The sequence below is a fragment of the Bidens hawaiensis genome, unplaced genomic scaffold, assembly GCF_021521415.1.
Source record: "Bidens hawaiensis isolate Kalapana, Puna unplaced genomic scaffold, B.hawaiensis_p1.1 tig00007801_1, whole genome shotgun sequence".
Lineage (NCBI taxonomy): Eukaryota > Viridiplantae > Streptophyta > Magnoliopsida > Asterales > Asteraceae > Bidens > Bidens hawaiensis.
Window position 1 is genome coordinate 631,066 of NW_027491542.1, and position 19,261 is coordinate 650,326.

Consider the following 19,261-nt stretch of genomic DNA (forward strand, 5'->3'; position numbering starts at 1 on the left):
AGTTGGTAAAACGCAGACTAGTGTTTTAAGTTTTAAAATGAACATGCCAGTTTGAATGCTAGTGTGCTAGTAACGAAAAATGTCTAGTAAAAGTAAGGGAAACGACATATACAATATCATAGAACAATGGTCTGCTTCTACCTTCCTTCCCTCTACATTGAAAATTTATACGAATGACGCTTAAAACTTACGATATCGTGTGGTTTTGTTGAGATTTATGCAAATGAAGCTAAAACTCACTTATCGTGTTTGTTGAAATTTATACTAATGAAACTAAAACTTACTTAGGAAGTTACTACTGCTCGGTAGCAACTTAGTTACTGGTCATGAAATATGATCTTAAAAGGTTAATGGAAATAAGTTGGAAATTGCTACTGATCGGTAGCTACTTAGTTCAAGCGGTAGCAATTTTGTTTATCAGTAACCAATGAGCTAAGTAGGCAAGTAGCAAATAAGATGTTCTAGCATCTTGTATTGCAGTTGGATCTTAGAATTTTGATAGCAACAAATTTGCTACCGAGTGGAATGTAACTATCGTGGTTACACCCCAATTGCCATACTTGTATACAAAATGTTATGACGTTTTTGCACAACCATTGTAACGGTTCGGCATCGATATAAAATAAATCATCTCGTCTAATTTCAACACTTCAAATTGTACGAAGGAGAACATCTCATTTTTTTGATTGAAATTTTCTATCTTATCTGAAGCGAAATACTTTAATCTAAAAATAATCACACGATTCGAAAAGTTGTCTAAGATATCAAATTGAAAATCGCAAAACGTACAATCAAGAGATGAACTGCAACATTTATAAGGTTTCGAGGCGGTAGTCTTATCACTCTTATGGACAACCATCCAACCATTAAATCATGTATTTGGTTGGATATAAATGGTAACCATTTAGAATAGATAGGTAGTTGAATCCATAAACATAAACATAAACATCAAGTGGTTGTGTTGTGTGGCCATCGTTTGTAGGTTTGTCTAATTGTACGATGCCAATATCATCAACTTCGTTTCCCCTTGGTTTCTTGACTTCTACTACCAGATCTTAATTTTAAAATTTATATGTTTAGACTTCAGACCAAGGATGGGATATTTTTATGTTATATGGTTCATTAAAAAAATAAATGTTTGTTGTGAATCATTTAAAATAGTCGAATTAAATAATATGCATATACATTATTCATGAAAATACAACGCAACCTAATTATTATTTAAATGGATCCACCTAACATGTAAATCTAACTTTTTCAATAATAATTCCACACACTCATGACATATGCTTTACATTCATATAGCCTTAACCATTTGTGAAATGTCACCTTATAAAAGTGATTATTGGTTAGTCTATGATACAAATATTCATGAATGTTCACTTATGCAGTAATATGTTAATTTCATAAAAATTATTGGTTACTATTTAGATAAACAATGCCCACAACCACTTGATGTCATGGGTAAAAAAAATAAAAAGAATTTAGTATATTATATCAAGATTTTCGACAAACAAAAGGGACTCAAACTATCTTTTCTTAACGTATTATTTTTTCAAAGTAAATTATTGTAATCTTTCACGGTTTAAAATTTCATCCGCGCTTTTTTCTTACTAGCTACTACACTCAGCTACTTTCATTTCTTGTCATTTCACTATTTAAGTGTTTAAAACTAACCACTACATTATGTTATTAAATGGAAAATATCACTTTCATTTTGCATGCAAGTTTTTAGCAAGAATTGACATTTTAACAACACACATATAATAACATTCTGACCATAAAAATAAAATAACATCTTAATTAACAAAATGGGCCTCCATACCAACTAATCTTTTATCTCTGCTGCTTTGTTTAAAATTACAATTTATCTTTACATGATTTTTCTCGAACGACTTTCAGTACTTTTATTTTCTTAACATTCAACGCTTAAAACTAACCCACCACGCTTTACACGCAAGCTCCCTGTTTTTTTGCACAATGGTGTAACTTTACCTGTTTTTTTCCCGAAAACTATTTTATGTAGTGCAAATTTACTCGTTTTCGATTGAAATTTTGAGCTCGGCCCCCTCCGTTAATAAGTTTTTTTATTTTATGCATTTTGATTCCGCCCCTATGTTCCTTGACGTTTTCGTCAAAGCTTCGTTAATGTTAAAAACTCATAATAACAACATAATAATAATAATAATAATGAAGAAGAAATGGGGCTCCATATTATAGTAATTAAAGAGGGTTGACAGATAGTTGCTTAGTTGGAACTCAAATGAGTGGGTTACATGGGTTACAGGTAATTGCTTACTTATGAATCCAGACAAAATCATTGTCATGGATCCCCTTATCATATCATACCATGTGTTAGTTAGTTACAACCCAACATTATCTTCCATCCACTCCACACATCCCAACATCATCCTCTGCAACTCAAACCAACTATGGCTTTTGCAGGCACAACCCAGAAATGTATGGCATGTGACAAGACTGTCTACCTTGTTGACAAACTCACTGCTGACAATAGGGTCTTCCACAAGGCATGCTTCAGATGCCACCATTGCAATGGCACACTTAAGGTTGGTTGGTTGGTTATATATTTTCTTTTTTTAGATCTGCACATAAGGTGTTCGACCTAATGCCTCAGTGAAGATGGGTTTATGATATTCACTAAATTCTTGTTATTTGCAGCTCAGTAACTATAACTCCTTTGAGGGTGTGCTGTATTGCAGGCCACACTTTGATCAGTTGTTCAAGAAAACTGGGAGTTTAGATAAGAGCTTTGAAGGTAAAGCATCATCATTAATGGATTACAATTAACAATTTATAATTAATAATTCATTACCAATATGATGATATGATCAAATTCATTGTTTTTTATTATTTTTCAGGCACACCAAAGATTGTGAAACCGCAGAAAACCGATGGCGAGGTATGATTTTAATCGAACACAATGACCATAAACTGAATCTAGATCTGATCTGTTTTGTTTTGAAGTTGAAACTGAAACTGATGAATCTTGAATTTTTTAACAGAGGCCTTTGGCAAATAAAGTCTCGAGTATGTTTGTGGGGACGCGAGATAAGTGTTTGGGCTGTCAGAAAACGGTCTATCCAACCGAAAAGGTAAGATCTTTTCATTGTTGAAGCTTAAAACAGACTGGTAAAGTGGTAAGTTGTTTAGTATGCTAAATATGTAACAAATTGAATTAGGTTTCTGTAAATGGGACTGCATACCATAAGAGTTGCTTTAAGTGTAGCCATGGAGGTTGTACAATTAGCCCGTCGAATTATGTTGCACATGAAGGTCATCTGTACTGCAGACACCACCACACTCAGCTCATTAAAGAGAAGGGTAACCTGAGTCAGCTCGAGGGTGAGCGATCTGCTAGGGTTGCAGAAGCGGCACCTTGATTATTGATTGATTACCTTTTATGAGTTATGATGATCTTACAACCTGTGTTTTGTTGTTGGTGTTGGGAGATTTGTATGCTTGATAAAGATATGGAGTCTGTTTTCTTTTGCTTGTGACACTTTGAATGGGATATTCGAATTTAAGAGTGTTCTGCTTCCTGTTGAAAATTATGAAATATTAATACAGGTTTGATGCAAGCTCGATCTCGATTTGATTCATAAGCTCTAAAATATACCATTCTCGATTGACTTGTAGTTCTACTTGAACAAGCTCAAGTGGAGTTCAACCTATAAATCTCAATTCGTTTGCATAAATATATATTACAATTTAAATAGGCTCTAGCTTGCAAAGCTTTAGCGAGGTTGAGTTAAAAAAGTGTGAGACACTATGAGGCGTTTAGGTCTAACACAACTTGGGCAAAATGTGTCACCTAACAAGCTCAAGTATGACTCACCTAATGAGCTTTACACAATAGGGTCTAAACAAGCCTCACCCTCTCCTAATTTGAACAATCTAAGTTCAAGCTTTGTCAACTTTGAGGTCGACTTGACACGTATACACCTACATCACAACCCTAAAGTGAAACTTCCAACTTTCAACCTCCAGGGCTGAACCTTAGAGCAGCAATAAGGTTGCGATAGAGCTCACGGGTTTAAGTCGTGGAGACAACCTCTTGTAATAAGGATGCGTATATCACAACCAATTAGTCATGGCAATCGCCTACAAAAGCCCCACTTTGTATATCGAAACCAATCATACAGTCTAATAATTAGATAATATATAATGCGGCTAAAAAGATATAACAAATTTGCAATATTTCAGTACATTGTGCTTAGAAAACAAGAATATAATCTAGTAACATTTACAAAGTACGGATACACATGTATATCAGCATCCAATGAAAAAAAAACACAGATTTTGCAAAGATCTGAAACTAAGCAGATCAATTAAGTTTAAACTTATTAATCCAAACTATCAATCATCAACCCTAACACAGGGTAACCCAGGTTGACTTTAATCTGTAAACTATTACTCTAACCAAGAATTACCAGACATCACAACGGTTGCACCGCGTCTAACAGACATCCATCAACCGCAATATGCTTCAGATCAACAATATGATTATCACGAAGAAACCCGAACCCAATTGTTCCATCACCATACTCCCAAATCCTTCCTTCCACATGGTGAGGATTCACAGAAGTGGGCCCCGCTAGTCCCGGTAGCACAAGATCATAGCTTGAATTTATATAAAGCATGCGCGATACAGATTCCATTTGTGAGGATGGTATATCTCCAGGTGGAAGAAGATGTTCACGGGTTTCGTATATGTGTTCTTCCTCGGAAGAAAATGGGGATTCAAGAAATGTAGTGTTGGAAGTCCAAAACACGGGGGCACAACTGGAAAAAGGTTTGCAAGAATCTCCAATTTTTCTACATGCTATACCACCAATGTCATCATATGCCACAAGATAAAAGTCCAGCTTTGCATCTTCACAAATACCCTGCATCAAGAAACTTTAAAAAACGGGTTGTGCTCGGGTTGACCTGTTTATCCCGGTTAGTTAAACAGGTCGAAACGCCAACCTGTGCAGTTAAATAGGGTGACCCACAAACCAGTTTACGATTTATGACGCGTATAACCCTTTTTACACAACCTACCAACCCAGTATTTACAACTTTATTATTACTCGCCAACCCATTTGACATGTTTATCAAAACAGGTTGGCGGGACGCGTTTGGGCTGACATGTTTAGTGATTGAACCGGCAACCTGTTTAGTCAGATAGCCGTCGACTAACTAAATCTGTTTATGACTTACCCATTTTTACAACCCACTAACCTGATTATCAAGTTTACAGCTTCATTATACCAGGTCATGTTTACAGGTCCACCTGCTGACACGTTCAGTTAAATTGGTCGATCCGCTAACCCGTTTAGTTATACAGGTCCGCTAACCGGTTTATGACCCATATTTTTACAGTCCACCAACTTGATCAACAAGTTTACAAATGCATTACTACCCGCCAACTAGGGAGGTGCAGGATACGGATCTGACCCGTGAAACCAGTTCCTGTTAAATGGAACTGGTATTTGAAAGCATGTACGGTTCCAGTATATCAACCCTAAACGGGAAACGATTCGGGTCTTACTCGGTGGAACAACAATGATGGAACCGCGAACCCATGAAGATCAAAAGTCCGATGAATAACTTAGGGGTGTGCAGGATATAGAACGAATGTCATGCAAGAATGAAAATATTCTATTTTATGCCACTGTTTTGTATATAGTTTCAAGATCAAGATGCTTTTGAAGTATACATGTTGCAGTATGTTTAAATTTTTTTACTTTTTGTTGCATAACATAATGTTTGTTAGGTTCGGAGTCACACACAAACACGAATACAATAGTAAAACCGAAAGAATAAACGAAAGAGACACAAGGATTTAAGTGGTTCGGTCACGGTGTATGACCTACGTCCACTGTCGATAACTAGGGTTTTCTTATTATTGAGTGATACAAACTTACAAGTACAGGAGAGAATATATAGACTAGACAATTAGGGTTTAACCCTTTAACTAAACTGGGCCTGATTAGAGCTTTTGGGCTTGGCCAAAACTCAAACAGCTTAATCTCCTAATTCTGTCTATTCGTCTAAACCGGACCCGACCCATGATGGATCGGAGACCACAACATAACAATCTCCCACTTGGGCTTCGAGACATCTTCTCTAAACCACCACTTGGATGCGTCAAACATTTCAACCTGCTCCCATTTGGAGACGTAAAATGTCTTCACCTGCATTGCCTTGTACATGTAAAATAAAACCCATCTGGTTTTGCACCTCCTAGTTACCCTTCGCCTTCTCAACATTATTCCCGAAGGCCTGCTGAAGCTCTGCACAGCTTCAGCTTATCCAGTATCACCGGCTTGGTGAACATATCTGCTGGATTCTTAGCACCTGAGATATTTTTCAAACTGAAAACACCATCACTGATCAAATCTCTGACAAAGTGATATCTCCTCCCGATGTGCTTAGTCTTCGAATGATAGACTGGATTCTTCGCAAGTTTCACTGCACTCTCATTGTCACAATATAAGAACTCTGCCTGTTTCTTTCCCAACTCTTCAAGAAAAGTTCTCAACCATACTAATTCTTTACTTGCTTCGGCTGCTGCCATATATTCTGCCTCAGTGGTTGATAAAGCAACACTTTTCTGAAGTCTGGACATCCAACATACTGCTGTTCCCCCAACTGTGAAAACATAACCAGTAGTGCTTTTAAACGTCTTCTTACATCCACCCAGATCAGCATCTGAATAACCCCTGAGAATTGTATCCTTCCCCTTAAAACATAACCCCAAACTGGAAGTACCCTTTAAGTATCTGAGTAACCATTTCACCGCTTCCCAATGTTCCTTTCCCGGATCCGACATAAAACGACTAACTACCCCGACAGCATGAGCAATGTCTGGCCGTGTACAAACCATGGCGTACATGAGACTGCCAACAGCAGATGCATACGGAACTTTAGCCATCTCTGTTCTTTCTTCCTCTGTTCTGGGAGACTGGTCTTTGGTAAGTTTGAAATGACTTCCCAAAGGTGTGTTTCTCGGTTTAGTCTTCTCATCATTCATCCTGAATCTTTCTAACACTTTCCCTATGTATTTCTCTTGGGATAGTGTTATGGAGCCATCTTTCTTTCTGGATATACTCATCCCCAAAATCTGTTTGGCTGGACCAAGATCTTTCATCTCAAATTCATCAGACAACTGTTTCTTCAACTTGCGAATCTCCTTCATATCAGATCCTGCAATTAACATATCATCTACATAAAGAAGTAGAATGATATATGAACCTTTAAACTTCTTTAAGTAGCAGCAATGGTCGGCCTCGCATTTCTTGTACCCAGTTCTCACCATAAAATCATCAAACTTTAGGTACCATTGCCTAGGTTCCTGCTTCAGACCATACAAGCTTTTCTTCAATTTGCAGACCCATTTTTCTTTCCCGGCAACCTGAAATCCCTCAGGTTGTGCCATATAGATCTCCTCGTCAAGATCACCATGTAAAAATGCTGTCTTAACATCTAATTGCTCTAGATGTAAATTTTCTGCAGCAACAATACTTAAGATCAATCTGATGGTGGTCATCTTCACAACTGGAGAGAATATTTCATTATAATCAATTCCCTTCTTTTGCTGGAAACCCTTGACCACTAAACGAGCTTTGTATCGTTTAGACCCATCATGTTCTTCCTTGACTCTATAGACCCATTTATTCTGTAGAACTCTTTTATCTGGTGGAAACTTGGTTAAAACCCATGTCTGGTTTTTACTCAAAGAGTTCATCTCCTCCTTCATAGCATGCTCCCACTGGAGCGAATCTTTCAACTTAAGTGCTTCATAATAACTCTCTGGCTCACCATTTTCAGTTAAAAGGAGATAATTAACTGAAGGTTTGTAACGTACCGGCTGTTTAGAAACTCTGGTGGACCTCCTAACCCAGTGCTGAGGCGGGTCAGGTTCTTGTGGAGACTGTTCATCCTCAGACTCTGAACTCCCACTGTCAGAGACTCCCTCTGACTCTTCATTTCCACCAATATCATCATCTTCAAATTCAGGAACTGTGGTTTCTTCAGTTTCTGTCTCGGGTTCGGTAGCTGACTCAACTGTCTTTTTCTGAGCATCAATTTCATATTCAACCTGCTCTTTCTGAACCCTTGATTTTGAAGTGTTTCTATCTTTGTATAACTCAGCCTCATTAAAAGTTGCATGCTTGCTTCTGACTACTTTTCTGCTTTCTAAATCCCAAAGCCTGTAGCCCATTTCGTTTGACCCATATCCAATGAAAACATATTTTTTAGCTTTAGCATCAAGCTTGTCATTTTTCACTAGATCATAAGCGCTACACCCAAAGACTTTCAAATGCTTATAATCTGCAGCTTTACCTTTCCACTCTTCTTCTGGTGTCTTGAAACCCAACGGTACTGACAATCCCCGGTTAATTAAATAAGCTGCAGTGTTAACTGCATCTGCCCAGAACGTCTTTGGAAGCCCGGCATTAAGTCTCATACTTCTTGCCCTTTCATTTAACGTCCTGTTCATTCGTTCTGCCACTCCATTTTGTTGAGGAGTGCCAGGGACTGTAAAGATCATCCGAATACCGTACTCTTCACAATAATCACGGAATTCTTTGCTAACGTATTCACCACCGTTATCCGACTTCAAGCATTTCACCTTCAAATCAGTTTCCAATTCAACAGCAGTTTTCCATTTCTTAAAAGTATCAAAAACATCAGATTTATTTTTAAGAAAGTAAACCCATACCTTGCGTGTCGAATCATCAATGAAGGTGACATAATAGTGCGATCCTCCCAAAGAAGAGACTGAAGTTGGTCCATAGACATCAGAGTGAATAAGCTCCAATTTCTGAGCTTTCGGTTGTTTTCCGGTCTTCACAAAAGATACTTTCTTCTTTTTACCGAAAACACATGGTTCACAAAATTCAGATTCAACCTTCTTCAGTTCTGGAATTTTTCCTCTAGCAACGAGCATTTTCATCCCTTTTTCACTCATGTGGCCTAGTCGTTGGTGCTACAAACTAGACTGACTCGGTCCACTGGTCACTGCATTTACCCCATCAGCTGGAATTTCAACCATGTATAAAGTGCCCTTCTTTTTACCTCTGGCGATCACAAGATTCCCTTTCACAACTTTCCATTGACCCCCACCAAACATAACATCATATCCTTGGTCATCTAACTGCCCAACAGAAATTAGCTTTCTTCTAAGGCTAGGAACGACCCGAACATCCTTTAGAGTCCATGAGGTGCCCAATGAAGTTTTTAGTTCAATATCCCCCATCCCCGTGATATCAACAGCATGATTATTAGCCAAACGAACTTTACCAAAATTACCTGTTCGGAGATTCTTCATCTTCTTCGTGCTATAAGTGGCATGAAAAGATGCACCAGAATCCATAATCCATGAATCTGTTGATTCTTCAACACAGCAGATAAGAGTCTCTTCTGAACCTTCTGAATCATCTGAACCGGTGGCCAGATTAACTTCCTTCTTAGATTCTTTCTTTTCTTTTGAAATTGAGGGGTTAGGGCATTGGTTTCTGAAATGCCCCATTTCTTTGCAATTCCAACACTCAATGTCTTTTCTGGGCTTTGACTGACTTCTTCTTCTAGACTTTGACCTACCCCTGCCATTACCTTTCTCTCTTCTCCTACCTCTCCCTTCGGTGCTCAATATAGAACTAGATGTCTCACCAGAATTCCTTCTTCTTATGTCCTCCCCTAAAATCAAATCCCGGACTCCTTCAAAAGTAAGCTTAGTATTCCCAGAAGAACTACTAACTGCAGTAACAGTCCCTGACCAACTTTCGGGTAACGAGGATAACAAGAGTAACGCTTGAACTTCATCATCAAACTTGATATCAACAGAAGACAAACGAGAAATAATAGTGTTGAAGTCATTAACATGAGAGGTAACAGATGCCCCTTCCTTCATTCTGGTGTTAACTAGCTGTCTAATCAGAAATATCTTGTTTGATGCAGAAGGCTTTTCATACATATTTGACAAGGCTTTCATAAGACCATACGTGGTAGTTTCATTTACAATATTGAATGCCACATTCTTAGCTAGTGAGAGTCTAATAACAGCTATGGCTTTTCTGTCAAGTACCTTCCACTCATCATCTTTCATACTTTCCGGTTTCCTCTCTTCTAGTGCTTCCATTAAGTCTTTCTGACATAGCAAATCCTCAATTTGCATTTTCCACCATCCAAAATCCTGACCATCAAACTTCTCAATCTTGATCTTTCCGTCCTCAGCCATTATCCAAACTGAGTTTTGATTACAGCAAACAACCAAACTACCCAAGGAATAAAAGGACTGGAAACTGATCAGAAAAACGAACCAGCAGCTGCGGAACCCTAATCAGCGGCGGCGGGACTGTAGCGGCGGCGGCGGTACTGTAGCGGCGGCGGCGGTACTGTAGCGGCGGCGGTGGAACTGTAGCAGCGGAGCAGCGGCGGCGGAACTGTGTGTATAATCGAGAACCTGGCTCTGATGCCAATTGTTAGGTTCGGAGTCACACACAAACACGAATACAATAGTAAAACCGAAAGAATAAACGAAAGAGACACAAGGATTTAAGTGATTCGGTCACGGTGTATGACCTACGTCCACTGTCGATAACTAGGGTTTTCTTATTATTGAGTGATACAAACTTACAAGTACAGGAGAGAATATATAGACTAGACAATTAGGGTTTAACCCTTTAACTAAACTGGGCCTGATTAGAGCTTTTGGGCTTGGCCAAAACTCAAACAGCTTAATCTCCTAATTCTGTCTATTCGTCTAAACCGGACCCGACCCATGATGGATCGGAGACCACAACATAACAATGTTTTCATGTTCAATGTCGACTGTATTATGTGGCAGTGTATTATATCAACAGTTACACACATAACTAAGAGTCTAAGTTGCTGCAACTGAACATGTGTGTTTGTATTGATGAATTATCAGGTTATGTGTGCTTAAAGCTCCTAAATACTGAATCTTGTTAAAAAACCCGCTCCCACATAACCGGTTTAAAAACCGGGACCAACCCAATTGTAGCAAGTCCATTTATAGGTTTAAAAAATCATGCATACCGATTCCGATCCGGGCCATACCTGTTGCACAGCCTTAATTCCAACGAAACAAGATGTCTGATTTTCACATATCCATTTACAGTGATGAATCATACTTTAGTTTGCAAAATATTAATGTTATTAATTAATTCGCTATTTAATGTGAATTAATTACTTACCAGCTCATAAAGAAGAAGAAACGTTAATATTAGAATGACCTGTAGAGAATGACAGCTAACTGGCCAACATTCTACTGGAGTTACCAGATCAATTAGTTGTCATTCTCTACTGGCAACTTTAATATTAATGTTTGTTCTTCCTTATGAGTTGGACTAACATTAATAATTTGCAAACTAAAGTATGATTCATCAACTATAAATGTAAATGCAAAAATCAGGCATTTTGTTCCGCTTGCGTTGGAACCGAAACCGGTTTGCATGATTTTTTAAAAACCTGGAACCAGACCTATTACAAATAATGGGTTGGTCCGGGTATTTAAACCGGTTATGCAGGAATGGGTTGGTAGGTTTCACGGGTTTGTTAACAAGATTCAGCATGCAGGGGCTTTAGGCACATATAACCTGATCATTCATCAATACAAACACATATGATCAGTCGCAGGAACTTCGACTCTTAGTGATGTGTGTACATGTAAATGTGTGTACATTTACAGTGATGAATCATACTTTAGTTTGCAAAATATTAATGTTATTAATTAATTCGCTATTTAATGTGAATTAATTACTTACCAGCTCATAAAGAAGAAGAAACGTTAATATTAGAATGACCTGTAGAGAATGACAGCTAACTGGCCAACATTCTACTGGAGTTACCAGATCAATTAGTTGTCATTCTCTACTGGCAACTTTAATATTAATGTTTGTTCTTCTTTATGAGTTGGACTAACATTAATAATTTGCAAACTAAAGTATGATTCATCAACTATAAATGTAAATGCAAAAATCAGGCATTTTGTTCCGCTTGGGTTGGAACCGAAACCGGTTTGCATGATTTTTTAAAAAACTGGAACCAGACCTATTACAAATAATGGGTTGGTCCGGGTATTTAAACCGGTTATGCAGGAATGGGTTGGTAGGTTTCACGGGTTTGTTAACAAGATTCAGCATGCAGGGGCTTTAGGCACATATAACCTGATCATTCATCAATACAAACACATATGATCAGTCGCAGGAACTTCGACTCTTAGTGATGTGTGTACATGTTGATATAATATTATGCCACATAAAACAGTAGACATTGAACAATTAAACCTTATATTATGCAACATAAAGTTATAAATAAGATATTAGCATAATCATCTTTTGACCAAAAAGTCAAAAACTTTAAACATGTTGACCTGTCTATTTCAAAATCATCAAAACAATCTTGATCGTGCAACTATATACAAAACAATGTATACTATTTTCATATTCATTCTTGCATGACATTCATTCTATATCATGCACACCCCTAAGAAATTCAACGGGCCATTGATTTTCACGGGGTTCGCGGTTCCAGCATTGTTCTGCTTGATATGGCCCAGAACTAGAACCGTACATGCTTTCAAATTCCGGTTCCATTAAACCGGAACTGTTTTCCGGGTTCACAGGGTTTCACGGACCAGACGCGTATCCTGCACACCCCTACCGCCAACCCGTTTAAATAAATGGGTTAAATGATTGTGTTCAAGTTACACAATTTTAAGTGTGAGTGGGTTAGGGTTTATGTTCTTGACACAAATAAATATATGTGTCATGGTCGGGTTGGCCAGTTTAACCTGCTTATGACCCATTTAACCCGCTTTCTTACACCACCAACCCAATTAACAAGTTTAGAACTTTATTATTACATGCCAACCTGTTTAACTCGTTTAAACAGGTTGTGTTCGGGTTACAAAATTTAAAGTGCATCCGGGATAGAACTACGCACATAAATATAAGGGCCGTGTTCAGGTTGAACAAATCAACCCGATACGATTGACACCTCTAAATTTTTAACAAATCCATGTACATAGTTATCAAACTCCACCGTAAACGAATAATTACCTTCCAAAGACCCTGCAACGGCCTCGAAGACGTGGGCGAGTGATTCACAATCTTAATAAAATGCTCAGACTCCCACTTCTTATTCCCATTCTTCTCTTTCTCTCTTCTCCTCTGTCTCCTCTCTCCCACCGGGCTCGTCCGGTTCGCAAAATACTGATAAATCTCCGACGTCACCCGATTCGGTGGCGATCCACTTTCCACCCCAATCAAATCCTCATTCATCACATTCGAATTCCTCATCCCACCAAAACCAACCCTCTCCTCAATTATTATATGACTTTCCCCCAAATGATTCACATCCACCGAAACCAATTCATTTCCCAAACCCGAACCCATCAAAACCGCTTCCGAATCCAACCGAATCTCCGAATTCGGTTGCAGATAGTTAACAATCTCGCCTTTAGCCGAAATCCCCATTAATAAAAACGGCGACTTTACAACGTCGTAGCTACCGTTACCGGAAGGCAAAACCCGAGACCCGGATATGAAAAACGGGCCCCATTCAAACAAGACCAAAGGCGGAGGGTTGTTGGGTATTGAATTAGGGGATCTGGGTTGTGATTGGGTTTTGCTTAATCGCCAGAATCCGATGAGGTTTTGGTAATCTTGGAGGGTGTTGTAGAGGCGTTTGAAGGTGATGGATCCGGAGCCCCATTTGTGGATGTGGGTTTTGGAGCCCCAGCGGCGGTGGCATAAGGAGAACCAGAGCTTGGAGTCCTGGCGGCAGAGGGTGGAGAAGCGTTTGGATGTGCAGGCGAATGAGGAGATCTGGGGTGGTGTCAGGAAGGATAATATGCAGAGCTGGACGTCTTCCGGGAAGTCGGAGAATGGGATTGTGGTGTCGTCGGGGTTAACGGTGGTGGTGGTTGACATTTTGTGATGGTGGTGGTGGTGGTGGTGATTTGGGAGATGTGGTTTGAAGATTGAAGAAGATGAAGATGATGTTGTTCGAGACAGGATATTCTATACAGATGTACGGATCCTTAAAATTTGGTTTACTTGTTTTGTTTTTAGACATAGGATCTCAAGTTCTTCTGAATCACTCGTTGTTCGAACTCGCTCGTCGTTTGTTTGTTTGGAAAAATGCTCGTTTGTTTTTTGCTCGATTGTAAATGAGCCGCTCTGCTCGGTTCAGTTTGTAAACGAGCCAAGCAACGAGCAAAGGCCTGCTCGGTTCGGTTCAGCTCGAATATTTTTAATTTATCTTATATATAATTATACTAGTTTGAGGCCCGTGTATTACACGAGTAGTTCTTGAAAATACAATATTTAATAAATAATCAGTATACAAGAAAATAATAAACCCGTTAATCACTATTAATACAGTTGTTATACAATACTCATTAAAACAATTTTGAACTAAGAGACAATTATAAATATAAAATGTTTGAAAAAAATAAGAAATAAATATTAAATTAACAAATTCTAAAAATGGTAATTATTATTTTACTATTATATATTTGTTAAAAAAGGTGAGGTTTAATATAGAGGTGACAAGTGGCAAAACTTGTAGTCTTTTATTAGAGAGTATAGATATGACAAATATATAAATGTATAGACAACACACGTAAAATAGAAGTATAAAACTTTTTAAACCCTTTTAGTTTTTTCCAATTCCGTCAATTTTATAATTTTATTAGTTTGATTCAAGTTTTCAGAATACTAAAAGTTTATTTAAATGTTCATTATATCTCACTTTAAACTTACTTCTCATGAAAAATGACAACATATTATATGTTTGTTTAAAAAGTAATAATTTGTTTACAAAATATATTATTTACAGCCTTCAAATTTGTTTCTTATTAAAACTTTTAAAGTGAAAAGGAAATAAATAATGCTCAATGTTCGATTGAAAAATGCTCGGTTCGATTTTGGCTAGTTTGTTTTTCGCTCGGTTCGAATTTCAAGCGTTCGGTTCGGTTGTAAACTAGCCAAGCAACGAGCAAGCCTTCGCACGGTTCGACTCGGCTCGTGAACAACCCTACATGTGTGAACCTATTCTTTCGGGATTATGTTCAAGATCAAGTCCTCGATCATTGTGAGACCGTACCCCATGATGTGCGGGAACTATGATAGAATCCGTAAACCCTCGCCCCATGTTGGGTTCAAACACGGTATTAAATCTCTTATTTGTCCATTCACCTAGATATCCTTTAAACCAGCCCAAGTAGCAATCGAACATGCATCTCTACTCAAGGAAAGCATGCCTTTTACCACTAGACTAAATTCTCAGGATATTTGGTAATGTACTTACGTTTAAGGTTTAGTTTATGCATTAAAAATATTCACTTAATTACATGGATTGGATCACGTTGAATGTGAAATGTGAAATGGTGTTGTATGTAGAGATGGACAAACTGGTTTAAAACTTAAAATAGGTTCGGGTTGAAACCGGTTTGGTTTTATCAATAAAAGTTAAAATGGTTTATGATTGGTTTCGGTTCGGGTTGAAACCGGTTTTTTAACCAGGTTATTATCGGTTTTAGTTTGGGTTTTGACCGGTTTCGATTCGAGTAAGCGGTTCAGAAAAAGATTTTTATGGGGTTTAAAATGAAGAAAATTCAAAAATACATGGGTGGCGTTGAAAAAAGTCGTTATAGCAAAATAATTGGGCTGGAATGGAGTGGCCTCGTTAAGAGTGGTTATGGCTCACTTTTATCCGAAAAAACACGTACCCGAACCCGAATCAAAGTAATTCGGGTTGGTTCTCAGGTTTGATTTATAAGTTTCGGGTCAACCCGATTAAACTTTTTTAATTTTGAAATTAAATATATTTTTAGGTATAATAGGCTTAGTTTTAGTCATTAATGTTATCAGAATATGATCCTAGTCGATTGTTGTCATTACAACTATTAAAGATCGATTGTTTATTGTTAATTTATGTTTTCCGTTTATTACTAATAGCAACAGTAATCGAAAAACCAAATCACGCCCGATTGAAGACGATTATGGTTCGAGTTAGTTTTACTTTTCTTTTGGATTGTTTTATCAAGTTATGTTGGTTTATTATATGATTATTAACTTACGAGCAAAGAATAATATGTTGTTTTAATTTTAGTATTGTAGTTTTTAGTTTTTTTTGTTTTGTTTTCTAGGATACTTGAAACCCGATTAACCCAACTCGAAAAAACTCGAACCTGAAAAACCTGTGAGAGATTTGGGTTGGGTTTCGAGTCAAGATTTAAAACTTTGAAACCCGAAGAACCCGACCCAAAAAACCCGAAATCTGAAAAACGAACCCGAAGAACACCCGGTGGCTAATATGTCTATGTTACCTAATTGGAAGCAAGTAAATTATGGAGATTGGTAATAGAGGATTTGCACCAAAATAATAGAAGCTGTATTAATTAATGGTTCTTTTGTGTGGGATATTGTATGGAGAAGAAATCCATGGCAAACCGCTAAAGTTTTGGAATTGAAGGAAAGGAATGGTTCGAGCTCTATAAGTGTATTTCTCGACAAGCTTATATTCAAACTTTCCGTGTGAATCTCGAGTGGCTTGGCTCGCTTGCTTCCTAGTTAGTAAGTTATTCTTGTTATGCAGACAAATAGATTAGTTATGTATGAAATAAACCAAACAAAAGATATTATCTTTGAAAACGTTGGTGATTTAAGGTGTTGACACGTGATGTCTGAGTAACATTTTTAGGATATTTATTCATATACCATAACTTCACAAGAAAATTATTAATTCATCGATAGTGATAAAGTATTCATTTGGCTTATCTGGTGTGCATTCTGCCAATGTTTTGGTTTCTGTTTCTGATTATAACATCTTTAATTTCCATGTAAATTCAATTTGTGAATATTAGAAAAAATATAGAGAATTTCATTAAAAAAACACACTAAAACGTACATGTAAAGTACAAGTAGACTAGAAACACAACACTTGGAATAACTATGGTAATGCGATCAGATTGGGGGAATTAAACATTACGGATGACAGGATTCGCTCTCACGCAAAAAATATGACGTGCAAACTTGCAGCTGAAGCACTTATAGATCTGACAATACCGCAATTGTTTATCACACACAATGTATTGGCCATTAACCCCTTGTGCAAAGGTGACAGGATGTGGACGATCATCGATCTCGAATGTTCCTCCAAACTTGACATTGAGATGTACAAAGAGAGAATAAGCATACCTGGTATATGTTGAATGCTCAAAGTGAAGTTTTAGGGGAGCACAAGCAGTGTGCATAGACGAGGCGCACATGTTGCAATGATAGAACCATCTTTCTGGGTCAAATTCTTCCTCACAAATTTCACAAAAGTATTCGCCACTATAATTCTCAGCTGGATAATATCTTAGAATCAATGGATGTTTATCGTGCTTGTGCTGAATCGTTCTAGGTAAATAACAAAGCACAATATGTATGTATATAGAAATTACAAGTGGGACAATAAAACCCCAATTCTTTTCTCATCGAATACCTACACGCCTTACAAAACCTCCTTGAATCAGCTGAAGCTTTAAATCTTAGCAAAAGGTGGTTAGGGTGAGCTTCATGTGTGATTACATCAGGTATGAACCCACAGTTGATGTCCAGATAATAATCACATTGCACACACCCATACGAGAAACCATTGCAACCTAACAAACAAATTTTACAAGTAAACACACCTAAGGAGTTTTTAGGGATCTTTGGCAAGAGAACAAGCTTATGCTCTGGATGGTCATGGTGATCTAGTATTTCAGAGGGTAGTCTGGTGCACCACTCATGAAGCACAAAACCACAATGATGTTCGGAACACTTGTAAAATGGCAAATCTGTAATTGGTCTCACACATCCATCACACAACAGTTCCACTCTTTTCATGGGATCATGAACAGAAACTGATTCATGAAGGAGTGTGTCAGTAAGAATTAGCGGATGCTGGTGACAGGAATGTATGAACGTTTCGGTATCGTCAATCTTTCCTTTAGTAATAAATTCATCTTTATTGAAAAATAGGTGCTTCAAAAGGTTGAAACTTTCATCAGGAAGTGGACAATGGATTAGATTAGGATAATCATAGTCTTTTGAAGTTTTTTGAAGTTTTACCAAGGCCTAATCAATGACACATTAAAGTTAAAGCTAAACTGTCAAGCATAATATATAGTATTAAAAGAAAGGAAAGTTGTATTACTCACTTGCACGCATCAAAATAGACATAAATGCCTCTCTCCTTGAAGTTGCACAATCAAAATGGACGTAATATTGACATTTATTGCATATGTAGTGCCACTGGTAGGTACTGAAACCATCTTCACAAACTCTACAACGGGGATAGAACTTAGCCTTTTTCTCAATTAAAGGAAACGAATAAGCAATGTTAAGTAAGTGAGTATGACTGAAACTATCGTTTGTATATTTTTGAATAGATAACTTGGATGGAAGCAAAGCACAATCCAATTGGATCCCGAACCAAGAACAAGTGGTACAATTATAGAAGGTTCCACTATGTTCCTTACCACAAGCACAACAGAGAGACATCGCCCGGCTGAAAGTTCGCTGCAATTGGTGAGGGTGACTTGGGTGGTTCATCTTTTGTTCGGACATAGTGGCGCATATTATGTCCACTTTGAAATCGCATACAAAGCAATAGTAATTATAGAGCCTGCTTCTACGTTTGCAAATGACGCATGTCCATCCAGCATCATCACTAAATGTGGGAACGTGAACGTGATACTGAAATCCCTCGGACAACGTAAGATTGTGGCTGGGATGTAATGGATGATTTTGTTGGATTATGGGCAGTTGTGCACAAAATTTGTGCAGTGAGTAGTCACACACTTTACAGGAGTAGTAGCATAGATGAAATGAATAAATTTCTTCCTTGCACATTTTGCATGTGCCAACATGACGATTTTCCACAACAAAGTCATCTTCATCACCGTCTTCATCTTCGTTGTTAGAGATTTCACTAATATGGTCAGGTTGCAATTCGACAAGGCTAAGGAGACGCTCTTCATTATTATGGACAGACTGTAATTCGACAAGGCTAAGGAGATGCTCATGACTAAAATGTTGGAGTTGCTCCATTGCAACTACATTCAACAAAATACATGTTAAAGAAAGTCATTTAACTACAATTTTTGTTCTGCAATAAGATTTCAAAAGGCATTGTAGCTACTTGTTAGAATCTCAATTTAAGCAATATCATCAACAGTATTATAAGGCAC

At 37.7% G+C, this 19,261-nt stretch overlaps 3 protein-coding genes across 3 annotated transcripts in view; 1 reads left to right on the plus strand and 2 right to left on the minus strand.

Annotated features, from left to right (window-relative positions):
• LOC143636203 (WD repeat-containing protein PCN-like) overlaps positions 1-19,261 on the minus strand; it is a 181,410-nt gene that overhangs the window by 127,032 nt on the left and 35,117 nt on the right. The window lies entirely within an intron of this gene.
• On the plus strand, positions 2,342-3,503 carry LOC143636209 (LIM domain-containing protein WLIM1-like). Its single transcript, XM_077103864.1, has 5 exons — positions 2,342-2,567; positions 2,680-2,776; positions 2,880-2,920; positions 3,024-3,113; positions 3,201-3,503. Exons 1-5 carry the CDS (start codon positions 2,433-2,435, stop codon positions 3,399-3,401), a joined length of 564 nt encoding a protein of 187 aa, XP_076959979.1. The 5' UTR covers positions 2,342-2,432; the 3' UTR covers positions 3,402-3,503.
• On the minus strand, positions 4,237-14,070 carry LOC143636206 (F-box protein At3g12350-like). Its single transcript, XM_077103862.1, has 2 exons — positions 13,095-14,070; positions 4,237-4,907 (listed from the first exon to the last, which is right to left on the minus strand). Exons 1-2 carry the CDS (start codon positions 13,965-13,967, stop codon positions 4,458-4,460), a joined length of 1,323 nt encoding a protein of 440 aa, XP_076959977.1. The 5' UTR covers positions 13,968-14,070; the 3' UTR covers positions 4,237-4,457.

Bases quoted from the DNA above. Each gene is read 5' to 3' on its own strand.
- LOC143636206 (XM_077103862.1), bottom strand. From the start codon at position 13,967: ATGTCAACCACCACCACCGTTAACCCCGACGACACCACAATCCCATTC. The intron at 4,908-13,094 runs GTAATTATTCGT...TTCTTGATGCAG, and splicing joins CGTTGCAGGGTCTTTGGAAG to GGTATTTGTGAAGATGCAAA.
- LOC143636209 (XM_077103864.1), top strand. From the start codon at position 2,433: ATGGCTTTTGCAGGCACAACCCAGAAATGTATGGCATGTGACAAGACT. The intron at 2,568-2,679 runs GTTGGTTGGTTG...TGTTATTTGCAG, and splicing joins ATTGCAATGGCACACTTAAG to CTCAGTAACTATAACTCCTT. The intron at 2,921-3,023 runs GTATGATTTTAA...ATTTTTTAACAG, and splicing joins CGCAGAAAACCGATGGCGAG to AGGCCTTTGGCAAATAAAGT.